General features: G+C 47.6%; 1 protein-coding gene across 1 annotated transcript in view; it reads right to left on the bottom strand.

Annotated features, from left to right (window-relative positions):
* The window catches only part of LOC135036374 (oocyte zinc finger protein XlCOF29-like), a 41226-nt gene extending 22937 nt beyond the window's left edge, over window positions 1-18289 (bottom strand). Inside the window, exons 1-6 of the mRNA XM_063954441.1 lie at window positions 18181-18289; window positions 16490-16639; window positions 8078-8269; window positions 7545-7623; window positions 7329-7426; window positions 6482-7172 (exon numbers count right to left, since the gene is read on the bottom strand). Of these exons, the coding sequence (XP_063810511.1) occupies window positions 6482-7172; window positions 7329-7426; window positions 7545-7623; window positions 8078-8269; window positions 16490-16567 (1138 nt within the window). The 5' untranslated portion in view covers window positions 16568-16639; window positions 18181-18289. The remainder of the gene's footprint in view (window positions 1-6481; window positions 7173-7328; window positions 7427-7544; window positions 7624-8077; window positions 8270-16489; window positions 16640-18180) is intronic.
* Window positions 18290-18627: the final 338 nt, after the last annotated feature.

Here is an 18627-nt window from a genome sequence, read left to right as displayed (position 1 = left end):
ACAGGGTCCTTGCTGAAGCAAGTCCCTTCTTAGCGGCAGAGGCCATGGGTCCTCTGTGAGCATCTCTTGAAGTTCCGGGTACCAAGTCCTTCTTGGCCAATCCGGAGCCACGAGTATAGTTCTTACTCCTCTCCGTCTTATAATTCTCAGTACCTTGGGTATGAGAGGAAGAGGAGGGAACACATACACTGACTGGTACACCCACGGTGTTACCAGAGCATCCACAGCTATTGCCTGAGGGTCCCTTGACCTGGCGCAATACCTGTCCAGTTTTTTGTTGAGGCGGGACGCCATCATGTCCACCTTTGGTCTTTCCCAACGGTTCACAATCATGTGGAAGACTTCTGGGTGAAGTCCCCACTCTCCCGGGTGAAGATTGTGCCTGCTGAGGAAGTCTGCTTCCCAGTTGTCCACTCCCGGAATGAACACTGTTGACAGTGCTATCACATGATTCTCCGCCCAGCGGAGAATCTTTGCAGCTTCTGCCATTGCCCTCCTGCTTCTTGTGCCGCCCTGTCTGTTTACGTGGGCGACTGCCGTGATGTTGTCCGACTGGATCAGCACCGGCTGACCTTGAAACAGAGGTCTTGCTAGGCATAGAGCATTGTAAATTGCCCTTAGCTCCAGTATATTTATGTGGAGAGAAGTCTCTAGACTTTACCACGTTCCCTGGAAATTTCTTCCCTGTGTGACTGCTCCCCAGCCTCTCAGGCTGGCATCCGTGGTCACCAGGATCCAATCCTGAATGCCGAATCTGCGGCCCTCTAGTAGATGAGCACTCTGCAGCCACCACAGAAGAGACACCCTTGTCCTCGGAGACAGGGTTATCCGCTGATGCATCTGAAGATGCGATCCGGACCATTTGTCCAGCAGATCCCACTGAAAAGTTCTTGCGTGAAATCTGCTGAATGGAATCGCTTCGTAAGAAGCCACCTTTTTTCCCAGGACCCTTGTGCAATGATGCACTGACACTTTTCCTGGTTTTAGGAGGTTCCTGACTAGCTCGGATAACTCCCTGGCTTTCTCCTCCGGGAGAAACACCTTTTTCTGGACTGTGTCCAGAATCATCCCTAGGAACAGCAGACGTGTCGTTGGGATCAGCTGCGATTTTGGAATATTTAGAATCCAGCCGTGCTGTTGTAGCAGTACCCGAGATAGTGCTACTCCGACCTCCAACTGTTCCCTGGACTTTGCCCTTATCAGGAGATCGTCCAAGTAAGGGATAATTAAGACGCCTTTTCTTCGAAGAAGAATCATCATTTCGGCCATTACCTTGGTAAAGACCCGGGGTGCCGTGGACAATCCAAACGGCAGCGTCTGAAACGGATAATGACAGTCCTGTACTACGAACCTGAGGTACCCTTGGTGAGAAGGGCAAATTGGGACATGAAGGTAAGCATACTTGATGTCCAGGGACACCATATAGTCCCCTTCATTCAGGTTCGCTATCACTGCTCTGAGTGACTCCGTCTTGAATTTGAACCTTTGTATGTAAGTGTTCAAAGATTTCAGATTTAGAATAGGTCTCACCGAGCCGTCTGGCTTCGGTACCACAAATAGTGTGGAATAATACCCCTTTCCCTGTTGTAGGAGGGGTACTTTGATTATCACCTGCTGGGAATACAGCTTGTGAATTGCTTCCAATACTGCCTCCCTGTCGGAGGGAGACGTTGGTAAAGCAGACTTCAGGAACCTGCGAGGGGGAGACGTCTCGAATTCCAATCTGTACCCCTGGGATACTACCTGTAGGATCCAGGGGTCTACTTGCGAGTGAGCCCACTGCGCGCAGAAACTCTTGAGACGACCCCCCACCGCACCTGAGTCCGCTTGTAAGGCCCCAGCGTCATGCTGAGGACTTGGCAGAAGCGGTGGAGGGCTTCTGTTGCTGGGAAGAGGCTGTCTGCTGCAGTCTTTTTACCTTTCCTCTACCCCGGGGCAGATATGACTGGCCTTTTGCCCGCTTGCCCTTATGGGGACAAAAGGACTGAGGCTGAAAAGACGGTGTCTTTTTCTGCTGAGAGGTGAGTTGGGGTAAAAAGGTGGATTTTCCAGCTGTTGCTGTGGCCACCAGGTCCGAAAGACCGACCCCAAATAACTCCTCCCCTTTATACGGCAATACTTCCATGTGCCGTTTGGAATCCGCATCACCTGACCACTGTCGTGTCCATAAACATCTTCTGGCAGAAATGGACATCGCACTTACTCTTGATGCCAGGGTGCAAATATCCCTCTGTGCATCACGCATATATAGAAACGCATCTTTTAAACGCTCTATAGTCAATAACATACTGTCCCTGTCAAGGGTATCAATATTTTCAGTCAGGGAATCCGACCAAGCCACCCCAGCGCTGCACATCCAGGCTGAGGCAATCGCTGGTCGCAGTATAACACCAGTATGAGTGTATATACTTTTTAGGACATTTTCCAGCTTCCTATCAGCTGGTTCCTTGAGGGCGGCCGTATCAGGAGACGGTAACGCCACTTGTTTTGATAAGCGTGTGAGTGCCTTATCCACCCTAGGGGGTGTTTCCCAACGCGCCCTAACTTCTGGCGGGAAAGGGTATAATGCCAATAATTTCTTAGATATTAGCAGTTTTTTATCGGGGGAAACCCACGCATCATCACACACTTCATTTAATTCTTCTGATTCAGGAAAAACTATGGGTAGTTTTTTCACACCCCACATAATACCCTTTTTTGTGGTACTTGTAGTATCAGAAATATGCAAAGCTTCCTTCATTGCCGTGATCATGTAACGTGTGGCCCTACTGGAAAATACGTTTGTTTCTTCACCGTCGACACTGGAGTCAGTGTCCGTGTCCGTGTCTGTGTCGACCGACTGAGGTAATGGGCGCTTTAGAGCCCCCGACGGTGTCTGAGACGCCTGGACAGGCACTAACTGATTTGCCGGCTGTCTCATGTCGTCAACAGTTTTCTGTAAAGTGCTGACACTATCACGTAATTCCTTAAATAAGACCATCCAGTCAGGTGTCGACTCCCTAGGGGGTGACATCACTAATACAGGCAATTGCTCCGCCTCCACACCATTTTACTCCTCATACATGTCGACACACGCGTACCGACACACAGCACACACACAGGGAATGCTCTGATAGAGGACAGGACCCCACTAGCCCTTTGGGGAGACAGAGGGAGAGTTTGCCAGCACACACCAGAGCGCTATATATGTATAGGTACAACCTTATAAATAAGTGTCTATCCCTTATAGCTGCAATATATCTATATCTAGCCAAATAAGTGACCCCCCTCTCTTTTTTACCCTGTTTCTGTAGTGCAGGAGTGCAGGGGAGAGTCTGGGAGCCTTCCTACCAGCGGAGCTGTGTGGAAAAATGGCGCTTGTGTGCTGAGGAGATAGGCTCCGCCCCCTTCTCGGCGGCCTCTCTCCCGCTTTTTCTGAGGTAAAATGACAGGAGTTAAATACATCCATATAGCCCAGGAGCTATATGTGATGTATTTTTAGTCATATATAGTGTTTTCATTGCGTCTCAGGGCGCCCCCCCCCAGCGCCCTGCACCCTCAGTGACCGAGGTGTGAAGTGTGCTGAGAGCAATGGTGCACAGCTGCAGTGCTGTGCGCTACCTTTAGGAAGACATGGACGTCTTCTGCCGCCGATTTCTGGACCTTTTCTGTCTTCAGCATCTGTAAGGGGGCCGGCGGCGCGGCTCCGGGACCCATCCATGGCTGGGCCTGTGATCGTCCCTCTGGAGCTAATGTCCAGTAGCCAAGAAGCCCAATCCACTCTGCACGCAGGTGAGTTCGCTTCTTCTCCCCTTAGTCCCTCGATGCAGTGAGCCTGTTGCCAGCAGGACTCACTGAAAATAAAAAAACCTAAGTCTATACTTTTATTCCAAGCAGCTCAGGAGAGCTACCTAGATTGCACCCTTCTCGGCCGGGCACAAAAACCTAACTGAGGCTTGGAGGAGGGTCATAGGGGGGAGGAGCCAGTGCACACCACCTAGTCCTAAAGCTTTTATTTTTGTGCCCTGTCTCCTGCGGAGCCGCTAATCCCCATGGTCCAGACGGAGTCCCCAGCATCCACTTAGGACGTCAGAGAAATAGGGGCTGATGGTTCCTGATGTATGAGATACACCAGAGTGTGTGGGTAGGAGACTGGTCAGATCTCTGGACTGGTAACACAAAATTACATGATGTGAGGGGGAGAGCAAGAGTATAATACGGGCTGATGTCCCCTGATGTATATGATACACCAGAGAGTGTGGGGAGGAGACTGTTCAGATCTTTGGGCTGGTAACACACAGTGACATGATGTGAGGGGGAGAGCAGGAGTATAATAGGGGCTGATGGCTCCTGATGTATGAGATACACCAGAGTGTCTGGGAAGGAGACTGGTCAGATCTCTTGGCTGGTAACACACAGTGACATGATGTGAGGGGGAGAGCAGGAGTATAATAGGGGCTGATGGCTCCTGATGCATGAGATACACCAGAGTGTGTGGGGAGGAGACTGGTCAGAACTCTGGGCTGGTAACACACAGTGACATGATGTGAGGTGGAGAGCAGGAGTATAATAGGGGCTGATGGCTCCTGATGTATGAGATACACCAGAGTGTGTAGGCAGGAGACTGGTCAGATCTCTGGGCTGGTAACACACAGTGACATGATGTGAGGGGGAGAGCAGGAGTATAATAGGGGCTGAGGTCCCCTGATGTATGAGATACACCAGAGAGTGTGGGGAGGAGACAAGTCAGATCTCTGTGCTGGTAACACACAGTGACATGATGTGAGTGGGAGAGCAGGACTATAATAGGGACTGATGGCTACTGATGTATGAGATACACTAGAGAGTGTGGGGAGGAGACTGGTCAGTTCTCGGAGCTAGTAACACAGTGACATGATGTGAGGGGAGAGCAGGATTATAATACAGGCTGATGGCTCCTGATGTATGAGATACACCAGAGAGTATGGGGGAAGAGACTGGTCAGATCTCTGGGCTGGTAACACACAGTGACATGATGTGAGGGAGAGAGCAGGAGTATAATAGGGGCTGATGGTTCCTGATGTATGAGATACACCAGAGTGTGTGGGTAGGAGACTGGTCAGATCTCTAGACTGGTAACACAAAATTACATGATGTGAGGGGGAGAGCAGGAGTATAATACGGGCTGATGGCTCCTGATGTATAACATACACCATAGAGTGTGGGAAGAAGACTGGTCAGATCTCTGGGCTGGTAACACACAGTGACAAGATGTGAGGGAGAGAGCAGGAGTATAATAAGGGCTGATGACTCCTGATGTATGAGATACACCAGAGAGTGTGGGGAGGAGACTGGTCAGATCTCTGGGCTGGTAACACACAGTGATATGACGTGAGGGGGAGCAGGAGTATAATAAGGGCTGATGACTCCTGATGTATGAGATACACCAGAGTGTATGGGTAGGAGACTGGTCAGATCTCTGGACTGGTAACACAAAATTACATGATGTGAGGGGGAGAGCAGGAGTATAATAGGGGCTGATGTCCCCTGATGTATATGATACACCAGAGAGTGTCGTGAGGAGACTGGTCAGATCTCTGGGCTGGTAACATACAGTGACATGATGTGAGGGGGAGCAGGAGTATAATAGGGGCTGATGGCTACTGATGTATGAGATACACCAGAGTGTATGGGTAGGAGACTGGTCAGATCTCTGGACTGGTAACACAAAATTACATGATGTGAGGGGGAGAGCAGGAGTATAATAGGGGCTGATGTCCCCTGATGTATATGATACACCACAGAGTGTCGTGAGGAGACTGGTCAGATCTCTGGGCTGGTAACATACAGTGACATGATGTGAATGGGAGAGCAGGAGTATAATAGGGGCTGATGGCTCTGGACTCCTCCAATGGTCAGATACATATCTCTCATTAGTTTGCACTGACAGAAAAGGGTGTAGAATGAGATATTGCTGTAGTGACTGAGGAAGGAGAATATGGGACTCTATTCTGTAATAAAATAGTGGAATGCCCTCCCACGCACAATAAGACTCTCCTCTAGTCTCCAAAACTTTAAGCAATTCCTGAAGGTGAGTTTATCGAATTCTGGAAATGCCCACATAGCTTCATATACTTTACTTTCCAATTACATCCCCACTGTAGAGTCCACACATAACCTCACATGTTTTTACTTTCTTCACTTTCCTATCCTCCCGACACCAGGCCAACATTGCTGTGTAACCATATCATACAGCCCACCAAGGACTTTTGCAATCTGGTGGACCTTTTTGCAATAGTCAACACCTATCCTTGTCTATCAATGCCTACTTCCCTATAGATTGTAAGCTTGAAAGCAGGGCCGTCCTACCTCTATGAATTTCTGTTATTACCTATTCTTGTTATCTCACTGTTTTCACTCGTTTGGTTTTATTTTATCACTGTTTCCAATTGTAAAGGGCAACAGAATTTTATGCACTATATAAGGAACTGTAAATAAATAAAATAAAGTGTTTATTGCTCACCTGTGCTGATATCTGTAGGGATTTCCTCCTCCTTACACTGCAGATCACCCCTCACATACGTCTCTTCTTCTACCTCTGTATCTTCTGCCTTCATATCAGTCACATACGTCTCTTCTTCTTCCTCTATATCTTCTGCCTTTATATCAGTCACATAGGTCTCTTCTTCTCCCTCTGTATCTTCTGCCTTCATATCAGTCACATACGTCTCTTCTTCTCCCTCTATATCTTCTGCCTTCATATCAGTCGCATACGTCTCTTCTTCTCCCTCTATATCTTCTGCCTTTATATCAGTCACATACGTCTCTTCTTCTCCCTCTATATCTTCTGCCTTCATATCAGTCACATACGTCTCTTCTTCTCCCTCTATATCTTCTGCCTTCATATCAGTCACATACGTCTCTTCTTCTCCCTCTTTATCTTCTGCCTTCATATCAGTCACATACGTCTCTTCTCCCTCTGTATCTTCTGCCTTCATATCAGTCACATACGTCTCTTCTCCCTCTGTATCTTCTGCCTTCATATCAGTCGCATACGTCTCTTCTTCTCCCTCTATATCTTCTGCCTTTATATCAGTCACATACGTCTCTTCTTCTCCCTCTATATCTTCTGCCTTTATATCAGTCACATATGTCTCATCTTCTCCCTCTATATCTTCTACCTTCATATCAGTCACATTACTCCTATCTTCACCCTAAATACCAACAATAATGAACACTTTATAATAAGGCTTATTCATTATTTGATAGTAAACAGTATAATATCAGTGTATAAGACACACACAGCTCCTTTACAGATCACATAGTTACAGTCACTTTGGTATATTGGCGAGACCCTAAATCCCACCTACCTGATCCTCCTGTGGGGTCCTGTGATTCTCCTCTGTACAGTCCTGGGAATACAGAGGACGGGGACATCTCTCTGGGGTATCTCTATTACTGGGCACATCTGTAGGAGACACAAAGTGACTGAGTACATTGTATATATGTGATTATCAGATGATGTGTGTATATAGGGCCCCCCATACCTGCTCTCCCTTGTACAATACATGACAGTCTCCTCTTACCCAGTGATGTGAGGGGCCGGTGATTCTCCATCATCACGTCCTTGTACAGACCCCTGTGTTCCTCTATATACTCCCGCTCCTGCATGGAGACATAGACAGGGACATCCTGACACCTTATAGGAACCTGACACACACAGTGATACAGTCATCACCCAGACACATCCCCTGGTGTTACTGTATAATATCCCATTCCCAGCAGTCACCTCTCCAGTCATCACCCAGACACGTCGCCTGGTGTTACTGTATAATGTCCCATTCCCAGCAGCCACCTCTCCAGTCATCACCCAGACACATCCCCTGGTGTTACTGTATAATACCCCATTCCCAGCAGTCACCTCTCCAGTCATCACCCAGACACATCCCCTGGTGTTACTGTATAATGCCCCATTCCCAGCAATCACCTCTCCAGTCATCACCCAGACACATATCCTGGTGTTACTGTATAATGTCCCATTCCCAGCAGTCACCTCTCCAGTCATCACCCAGACACGTTCCCCGGTGTTACTGTATAATGTCCCATTCCCAGCAGTCACCTCTCCAGTCAGCAGCTGAATGATCTTGTTGGTGAGTTCTAGGATCTTCTGGTTATTGTGTCTCTCATGTATCAGTGAGTGAGGTGGAGGCACCGTGATGGGGCTCTGGGTTCTGCTCAGTCTTCCTGACACACGGGGACAGCTGCTGGGTGTCTCGAACTTACCGGATGTCTTCCTCACTACCGTGTAACCCTGGGTATAGGGGGACACATCAAATATCATTGTATAAACTTCCATATCTCCTCACCTCCCCAGTCACGCCCCTGTATTATTACTATAGATACAAGTGATGTCACTGTGACGCTCGCAGATCCCCTCACCTTCCCATCATGCCTCTGTATTATTACTATAGATATGTGATGTCACTGTAACACGCCCAGATCCCCACACCTACTCTGTCATGCCCCTGTATTATTATTATTATTATTATAGATATGTGACATCACTGTGACGCTCCAAGATGCCCTCACCTCCCCAGTCATGTCCCTGTATTATTACTATAGATATAACTGATGTCACTGTGACACTCCCAGATCCTCTCACCTCCCTAGTCATGTCACTGTATTACTAAAGATAAAAGTGTACTATAGATATAAGTGGTGTCACTGTGACACTCCCAGAACCCCTCACCTCCCCAATCATGTCACTGTATTACTATAGATATGTGATGTCACTGTGACGCTCCCAGATGCCCTGACCTCCCCAGTCATGTCTCTGTATTATTACTATAGATATAAGTAATGTCACTGTGATACTCACAGACCACCTCACCTAACCAGATAACCTCACCTCCCCAGTCATGTCCTTGTATTATTACTATAGATAAAAGTGATGTCACTGTGACACTCTCAGACCCCATCACCTCCCCAGTCATGTCCCTGTATTATTACTATAGATATAAGTGATGTCACTGTGACGCTCCCAGAGCCCCTCACCTCCCTAGTCATGTCCCTGAATTATTACTATAGATAAAAGTGATGTCACAGTGACGTTCCCTGATCCCCTCACCTCCCCAGTCATGTCCCTGTATTATTACTAGAGATATAAGTGATGTCACTATGACACTCCCAGATCCCATCACCTCCCCAGTCTTGTCCCTGTATTATTACTATAGATATAAGTAACGTCACTGTGATACTCCCAGAAACCCTCACCTCCCCAATCATGTCCCTAGCTTTGTGACGTCACTGTGATGCTCACAGATCCCCTTACCTCCCCAGTCATGTCCCTGTATTATTATTATAGATATGTGACATTACAGCGATACACCCAGACCCCTCAATTCCCCAGTCATGTCCCTGTATTACTATAGATATACAGTAAGTGATGTCACTGTGATGCTTCCAGATCCCCTCAACTCCCCAGTCATGTACCTGTATTATTGCTATAGATATAAGTAACGTCACTGTGATACTCCCAGATCCCGTCACTTCCCCAATCATGTCCCTGTATTATTACTATAGATATAAGTAACGTCACTGTGATACTCCCAGATCCCCTCACTTCCCCAATCATGTCCCTGTATTACTATAGATATAATAAGATTTTACTTACCGGTAAATCTATTTCTCGTAGTCCGTAGAGGATGCTTGGACTCCGTAAGGACCATGGGGAATAGACGGGCTCCGCAGGAGATAGGGCCCTTTAAGAAAGCTTTGGATTCTGGGTGTGCACTGGCTCCTCCCTCTATGCCCCTCCTCCAGACCTCAGTTAGGGAAACTGTGCCCAGAGGAGATGGACAGTACGAGGAAGGATTTTTGTAAATCTAAGGGCGAGATTCATACCAGCCACACCAATCACACTGTATAACTTAAGATAAACTTACCCAGTTAACAGTATGAACAACAACATAGCCACGGTATCACCGAAAACTATAACATAACCCTTATGTAAGCAATAACTATATACAAGTCATGCAGAAGAAGTCCGCACTTGGGACGGGCGCCCAGCATCTTCTACGGACTACGAGAAATAGATTTACCAGTAAGTAAAATCTTATTTTCTCTAATGTCCTTAAGGATGCTGGCACTCCGTGAGGACCTTGGGGATTATACCAAAGCTCCCAAACGAGCGGGAGAGTGCGGATGACTCTGCAGCACCGATTGAGCAAACAGGAGGTCCTCCTCAGCAAGGGTATCAAACTTATAGAACTTTGCAAAGGTGTTTGTCCCCGACCAAGTAGCTGCTCGGCACAACTGTAATGCCGAGACCCCTCGGGCAGCCGCCCAAGAAGAGCCCACTTTCCTAGTGGAGTGGGCCTTAACCGATTTCGGTAACGGCAATCCTGCTGTAGAATGCGCCTGCTGAATCGTGTTACAGATCCAGCGAGCAATAGTCTGCTTTGAAGCAGGGGCGCCAACCTTGTTGGCCGCATACAGAACAAACAAAGCTTCAGTCTTCCTGATCCAAGCCGTTCTGGTCACATAAATCTTCAAAGCCCTGACTACATCCAGGGACTCGGAATCCTCCAAGTCCGTTGTAGCCACAGGCACGACAATAGGTTGGTTCACATGAAAAGATGAGACCACTTTTGGCAGAAAGTGAGGACGAGTCCTCAACTCTGCCCTATCCACGTGAAAAACCAAGTATGGGCTTTTATGCGATAAAGCCGCCAATTCTGAAACACGTCTTGCCGAAGCGAACGCCAACAACATGACCACTTTCCACGTGAGGTATTTCAACTCCATCGTTTTAAGTGGTTCAAACCAAAGTGACTTGAGGAAACGTAACACCACGTTAAGATCCCAAGGTGCCACCGGAGGCACAAAGGGAGGCTGAATATGCGGCACCCCCTTCACAAAAGTCTGTACCTCAGGAAGAGAGGCCAATTCTCTTTGAAAGAAAATGGATAAGACCGAAATCTGCACCTTTATGGACCCTAATTTTAGGCCTAAGGTCACTCCTGTTGAAGGAATTGTAGTAGACGGCCCAAATGGAACTCCTCCGTAGGAGCAGCTCTGGCCTCACACCAAGAAACATATTTCCGCCATATACGGTGATGTTTCAATGTCACGTCTTTCCTAGCCTTCATCAGGGTAGGAATGACTTCCTCTGGAATTCCTTTTTCCGCTAGGATCCGGCGTTCAACCGTCATGCCGTCAAACGCAGCCGCAGTAAGTCTTGGAACAGACAGGGCCCCTGCTGCAGCAGGTCCTGCCTTAGAGGAAGAAGATCTTCTGTGAGCAACTCTTGCAGTTTCGGATACCAAGTCCTCAATGAGGATTGTTCTGACCCTGCTTATTCTTACAATTCTCAACACCTTGGGTATGAGAGGAAGAGGAGGAAACACATAGACCTATCTGAATACCCAAGGTGTCACCAGAGCGTCTACCGCTACCGCCAGAGGGTCCCTTGACCTGGCGCAATACCGCTTTAGCTTTTTGTTGAGATGGGACGCCATCATGTCTATTTTAGGCAGGCCCCACCGATCCGCGATCTGTGCAAAGACTTCTTGATGAAGTCCCCACTCCCCCGGATGCAGGACGTGCCTGCTGAGGAAGTCCGCCTCCCAGTTGTCCAACCCCGGGATGAACACCTCTGACAGCGTGCTTACATGGCCTTCCGCCCAGCGTAGAATCCTGGTCGCTTCTGCCATGGCCACTCTGCTCCTTGTTCAGCCTTGGCGGTTTATATGAGCCACTGCCGTGACATTGTCTGACTGAATCAGAACCGTTCTCCGCTTGACGCAGGGCGTTGTATATGGCCCTCAACTCCAGGACGTTGATGTGGAGACAAGTCTCCAGGCTTGATCAGAGACCATGGAAATTTCTTACCAGTGCCACTGCTCCCCAGCCTCAGAGGCTTGGGTCCGTGGTCACGAGGACCCAGTCCTGAATGCCGAACCTGCGACCCTCTAGAAGGTAAGCACTGTTCAGCCACCACAGGAGAGATACCCTGGTCCTGGGAGACAGGGTGATCCTTTGATGCATTTGTAAATGGGACCCGGACTACTTGTCCAAGAGATCCCATTGAAAAGTCCTCACGTGGAATCTGCCGAAAGGGATGGCCTCGTATGAAGCCACCATCTTCCCCAGGACCCGCGTGCACTGATGCACTGAAACCTTCTTTGGTTTCAATAGGTTCCTGACCATGGTCATGAGTTCCTGAACCTTTTCGATCGGAAGAAAAACTTTTTTCTGGTCTGTGTCTAGGATCAGGCCCAGAAAGGTCAGACGCGTTGTAGGAACTAGCTGGGACTTCGGTATATTGAGAATCCAGCCGTGTAGCTGCAACGTCTTCATGGACAGAGACACGCTGTCCAGCAACTTCTCCCGAGATCTCGCCTTTATGAGGAGATCGTCCAAGTATGGGATAATTGTGACCCCCTGCCTGCGCAGGAGCACCATCATTTCCGCCATTAACTTGGTGAAAACCCTCGGGCCGTGGAAAGCCCAAACGGCAACGTCTGAAATTGGTAGTGACAGTCCCGCACTGCAAATCTCAGGAACGCCTGATGGGGGGGGGGGAATATTGGAACATGAAGGTATGCATCCTTTATGTCCAGGAACACCATCCAATCCCCCCCCCTCCAGGCTGGCGATGACCGCCCGGAGTGATTCCATTTTGAACTTGAACCTTTTCAAGTACAATTTCAGAGATTTCAGGTTTAAAATGGGCCTGACCGAACCGTCCGGTTTCGGGACCACAACCAGGGTTGAATAATATCCCTCTCCCTGCTGGAGATGAGGAACTGTGACAATCACCTGTTGAACATACAATTTTTGTATTGCTGTCAACACTGACTCCCTCTCTGACGGGGAAGTCGGCAGAGCCGATTTGAAAAACCGGCGAGGAGGCAAGTCTTCAAATTCTAGCCTGTATCCCTGAGCAACAATCTCTACTGCCCAGGGATCCACCTGCGATTGAACCCAGACGTGGCTGAAAAACCGAAGACGAGCCCCCACCAGATCTGCCTTTCCCCGGGAAGCCCCAGCGTCATGCCGTGGACTTTGCAGACGCAGGGGAGGACTTCTGCTCTTGGGAACTAGCTGTGTGCAGCTTCTTTCCCCTCCCTTTTCCTCTGGTAACAAAGGACGATGCCTGCACCTTCTTGTTTTTATTGGAATGAAAGGACTGCATTTGATAATGAGGTGCCTTCTTAGTATGCTGCGGGGGGACATAAGGTAAGAAATTCGACTTACCAGCCGTAGCCGTAGAGACAAGGTCCGAGAGGCCGTCTCCAAACAACTCCCCCCCCTTGTACGGCAAGGACTCCATGTGCCGCTTAGAATCGGCATCTCACGTCCACTGCCGGGTCCACAGGAGTCGCCTAGCAGAAATAGACATAGCATTTATTCTGGAGCTTAATAAACAAATGTCTCTCTGTGCATCTCTCATATACAAGGCAGCATCTCTGATATGCTCTATGGTCATTTGAATGGCATCCCTATCTAAGGTGTCAATCTCCGCAGATAAGGAATCTGCCCATGCCACCACCGCACTACAAACCCAGGCCGACGCCATAGCCGGTCTAGCAATAGTATCGGAGTGAGTGGAAATGTGCTTCAAGGTAATTTCCTGCCTGCGATCAGCCGGTTCCTTGAGGGAAGCCGTATCCTGAGAAGGCAGTGCCACCTTTTTGGACAAGCGTGTCAGCGCCTTGTCCACTTTTGGTGAAGATTCCCAGCGTATCCTCTAAGTTTGTGGAAAAGGAAACGCCATAAGAATCCTTTTGGGAACTTGTGGTCTCCTATCTGGAGAGTCCCAAACCTTTTTGCACAATTCACTTAATTCAAATGATGATGATGGAAAAGTGACTTCAGGCTTTTTCTCTTTATACATGTGCACCCTCGTGTCAGGGACAGGGGGTTCCTCAGAAATATGCAAAACCTCTTTAATGGCCATAATCATGTACCGTATACCCTTAGCCACCTTTGGCTGTAATTTTGCATCTTCATAGTCGACACTAGAGTCAGTATCTGTGTCGGTATCTGTGTCATCGATCGGGATATGGTGCGCTTCTGAGACCCCGAAGGCCCTGGCGCCACAGGGACAGGTATGGACTGGCTACCTGACTGATCCCTAGCTTCTGCCTTGTCTAACCTTTAATGCAATAGATTAACATTTGCATTCAAGACATTCAGCATATCCACCCATTCCGGTGTCGGCGTTGCTGACGGCGACCTGACATTCAAACACTCCCCCTCCACAGTAAGCGAGCCTTCCTCGTCAAACATGTCGACACACGCGTACCGACACACTTCACACACACAAGGAACCCCTTTTCTGAAGACAGTATCCCTGCCAAGGCCCTTTGGAGAGACAGACAGAGAGTATGCCAGCACACACCCCAGCGCAATTACCCTGGAGACCAACACAAAATGTTTTTCCCCAGCAGCACTGTGTAATATGTAAACCGCCAATTATGTGCCCCCCCCCTCTCTTTTAAGCACCCTTTCACCGTGTGTAAGCAAGGGAGAGTCCGGGGAGCTTCCTCTCAGCAGTGCTGTGGAGAGAAAATGGCGCTGGTGAGTGCTGAGGGAGAAGCCGCGCCCCCTCGGCGGCGGGCTACTGTCCCGCTCAAACTTAGTAAAATATGGCGGGGGCTCTTTTATATACATGTACAGAGCCCACCTGTACATGTATATAGTCTATTTGCCATGCAGAGGTTTATATTGCTGCCCAGGGTGAACCCCCCCCCCTACGCCCTGCAACCTTACAGTAACCGTAGTATGCGAGGTGTATGGGAGCAATGAAGCACACCTGCAGTGCTGTGCGTTACCTCAGTGAAGCTGAAGGCTTCTGCCGCCTGAGACGTCTTCTGACTTCTGCACTGCTGGCTCTGTGAGGAGAACGGCAGCGCGGCTCCGGGGGTGGACGCCCAGTAAGAACCTGCATTCACCCCCTCTGGAGCTAATGGTGTCCAGTAGCCGAGGAAGCAGAGCCTATCTTTGACAAGAAGGTCTGCTCCTCTCTCCTCAGTCCCTAGATGCAGGGAGCCTGTTGCCAGCAGTGCTCCCTGTGAAAAAGTAGTAAAAAGTAGAAAGAAAAATCCAAACAAAAATGCTGTCAGGCAGAGAACTCTGGAGAGCTCTCTGCAGTGCACCCATCTTGGTCTGGGCACAGTGTAAAACTGAGGTCTGGAGGAGGGGCATAGAGGGAGGAGCCAGTGCACACCCAGAATCCAAAGCTTTTTTAAAGTGCCTTATCTCCTGCGGAGCCCGTCTATTCCCCATGGTCCTTACGGAGTCCCAGCATCCTCAAGGACGTTAGAGAAAAGTGATGTCACTGTGATGCTCTCAGATCCCCTCACCTCCCCAGTCCTGTCCATTTATTATCATTATAGATATGTGACATCACAGTGACACTCCCAGATCCCCTCACCTCCCCAGTCATGTCCCTGTATTATTACTATAGATATAAGTGATGTCACAGTGACGATCCCAGATCCCTTCACCTCCCCAGTCATGTTCCTGTATTTTTACTAGAGAAATAAGTGATGTAATTGTGACACTCCCAAATCCCCTCATGTCCCCAGTCATGTACCTGTATTATTACTACAGATATAAGTGATGTCACTGTGATGCTCCCAGATCCCCTCACCTCCCCAGTCATGTCCCTGTATTATTACTATTGATATAAGTGATGTCACTGTAACTCTCCCAGATCCTCTCACCTCCCCAGTCATGCACCTGTATTATTTCTATAGATATAAGTGATGTCACTGTGACACCCCCAGATCCCCTCACCTCCCCAGTCATGTCCCTGTATTATTACTATAGATATAAGTGATTTCACTGTGACACTTTCAGATCACCTCACCTCCCCAGTCTTGACCCTATATTATTACTATAGCTATGTGACATCACTGTAACGCTCTCAGATCCCCTCACCTCCCCAGTCATGTCCCTGTATTATTACTATAGATATAAGTAACGTCACTGTGATACTTCCATTTCCCCTTACTTCCCCAGTCATGTCCCTGTATTATTACTATTGATATAAGTAACGTCACTGTGATGCTCCCAGATCCCCTGACCGACCCAGTCATGTCCCTGTATTATTACTATAGATATAAGTAACGTCACTGTGATACTCCCATTTCCCCTTACTTCCCCAATCATGTCCCTGTATTATTACTATAGATATAAGTAACGTCACTGTGATGCTCCCAGATCCCCTGACCGACCCAGTCATGTCCCTGTATTATTACTATTGATAGAAGTGATGTCACTGTGACACTCACAGATTCCCTCACCTCCTCAGTCATGTCCCAGTATTATTACTATAGATAAGTGATGTCACTGTGACCCTCCCAGATCCCCTCATTTCCCCAGTCATGTCCACATATTATTACTATAGATATGTGATGTTACTGTGACGCTCCCAGATCTCCTCACCTCCCCAGTCATGTCCCTGTATTATTACTATAGATATAAGTGACGTCATTGTGACGCTCCCAGATCCCCTCACCTCTCCAGTCAGCAGGTAGATGATCTCCAGGGTGATATTTATTATCATCTCAGTCTTCTGACTCCTGTCCGTATCCATCCTCAGTTAATCAGTGAGAATACAGAATGTGTGACGTATAATAAAGACAACGGTTCCTCACAGATGTAGTGTCTAGGAATAAATATAAGACAAATCACAGAGAACACAAGTAATAGATATGTAAGAATTAGCCCCATAAGGCTCCTTAGAGGCCGTCACATAACGCTGAGCTGCATAATGTTACACCAATAGTAAAAGAAAAAAGAAGAGGGTAATAATACAGGGACAGGGCACCAGAATGGAGGAAACAAGGGACAAACAATAGAGAATTCCATCAGTCTCAGGTAATATGTGACTCTGCACAAATGATGAAATCACATATCACCGCAACAATAATAATAATAATAACAACAACAACAACAACATGACACCACAGGCTGCTCCTCCAGTATAATAATAACAGGACTCCACAGGCTGCTCCCTCTGTATAATAATAATAATAATAATAATAATAATAATAATAATAATAACAACAACAACAACAACAACAACAACAACAACAACAACAACAACAACAACAACATGACACCACAGGCTGCTCCTCCAGTATAATAATAATAATAATAACAATAAAAGGACACCACAGGCAGCTCCCCCTGTATAATAATAATAATCATCATCATCAACAACACACCACAGGCTGCTCCTCCAGTATAATAATAACAGGACACCACAGGCTACTCCCCCTGTACAATAACAACAGGACACCACAGCCAGCTCCCCCTGTATAATAATAATAATAATAATAATAATAACAATAATAACAACAACAACAACAGGACACCACAGGCTGCTCTTCCTGTAGAACAACAGGACACCACGAGCTGCTCCTCCTGTATAATAATAATAATAATAATAATAATAGTAAACAACAACACACCACAGGCTGCTCCCCCTGTACAATAATAATAATAACAACAACAACAGGACACCACAGGCTGCTCCTCCTGTATAATAATAACAGGGCACCACATGCTGCTCCTCCTGTATAATAATAACAACAGGACACCACAGGCTGCTCCTCCTGTACAATAACAGGACACCACAGGCTGCTCTTCCTGTATAATAATAACGGGATACCACAAGCTGCTCCTCCTGTATAATAACAGGACACCACAGGCTGCTCCTCCTGTATAATAATATTAATAACAACAACAACTGAACACCACAGGACGCTTCTCCTGTTTAATAATATCAGGATAATACAGGCTGCTCCTCCTGTTTAACAATAATAATAATTGAACACCACAGGCTGCTCCCCCGGTATAATAATTATAATAATAACAACAACAACAGGACACCACAGGCTGCTCCTCCTGTATAATAATAACAGGACACCAGAGGCTGCTCCTCCTGTATAATAATAACAGGACACCACAGGCTGCTCCCTCTGGGTAATAATAATAACAACAACAGGACACCACAGGCTGCTCCTCCTGTATAATAATTACAGAACACCAGAGGCTGCTCCTCCTGTATAATAATAACAGGACACCACAGGCTGCTCTCCCTGGATAATAATTAATAATAACAGGACACCACAGGCTGTTCCTCCTGGATAATAATAATAATAACAGGACACCACAGGCTGCTCCTCCTGTACAGTACAGTACCTCTTGGTGCAAGACTGGACTCTCTACACTCGGAAGTTGTAGCACCGGATATTAAAGTTTTTCCTGTGAGTGAAACGCACTGACGGGAGCGTGGGTAGGAATCGCTTGAACTCAAAGTAGGAAGTAGGGTGGAACGCAAAGGCTGTAAGGCGATTAAACACATTTACCGGAAGTAGGGAGGAACGTACTGACTGTTAAGGTGATGGGACGCAGATTCCGGAAGTAGTCTGGAACGCACAGGCTGTTAGGTGATGGAACGCAGATACCGGAAGTAGGGTGTATTTTGGTCACATTAATCCCTAGTAGTGGGCCAGTTTTATATCAGAGTAACTATAACCAACATTAATGTAACACCGGCGCTGGGGACGCTGCAGAATTAAATTAACATATTTAATCAACAGTAAATGACAAGTTGCCAGTGTATAGGTATAATACATGTAGTCCTGA

This window comes from Pseudophryne corroboree, unplaced genomic scaffold (genome assembly GCF_028390025.1).
Source record: "Pseudophryne corroboree isolate aPseCor3 unplaced genomic scaffold, aPseCor3.hap2 scaffold_644, whole genome shotgun sequence".
NCBI classification, from domain to species: Eukaryota; Metazoa; Chordata; class Amphibia; order Anura; family Myobatrachidae; genus Pseudophryne; species Pseudophryne corroboree.
Note: the sequence above shows the minus strand (reverse complement) of the source record. Positions and strands in the feature narration are given on the sequence as shown.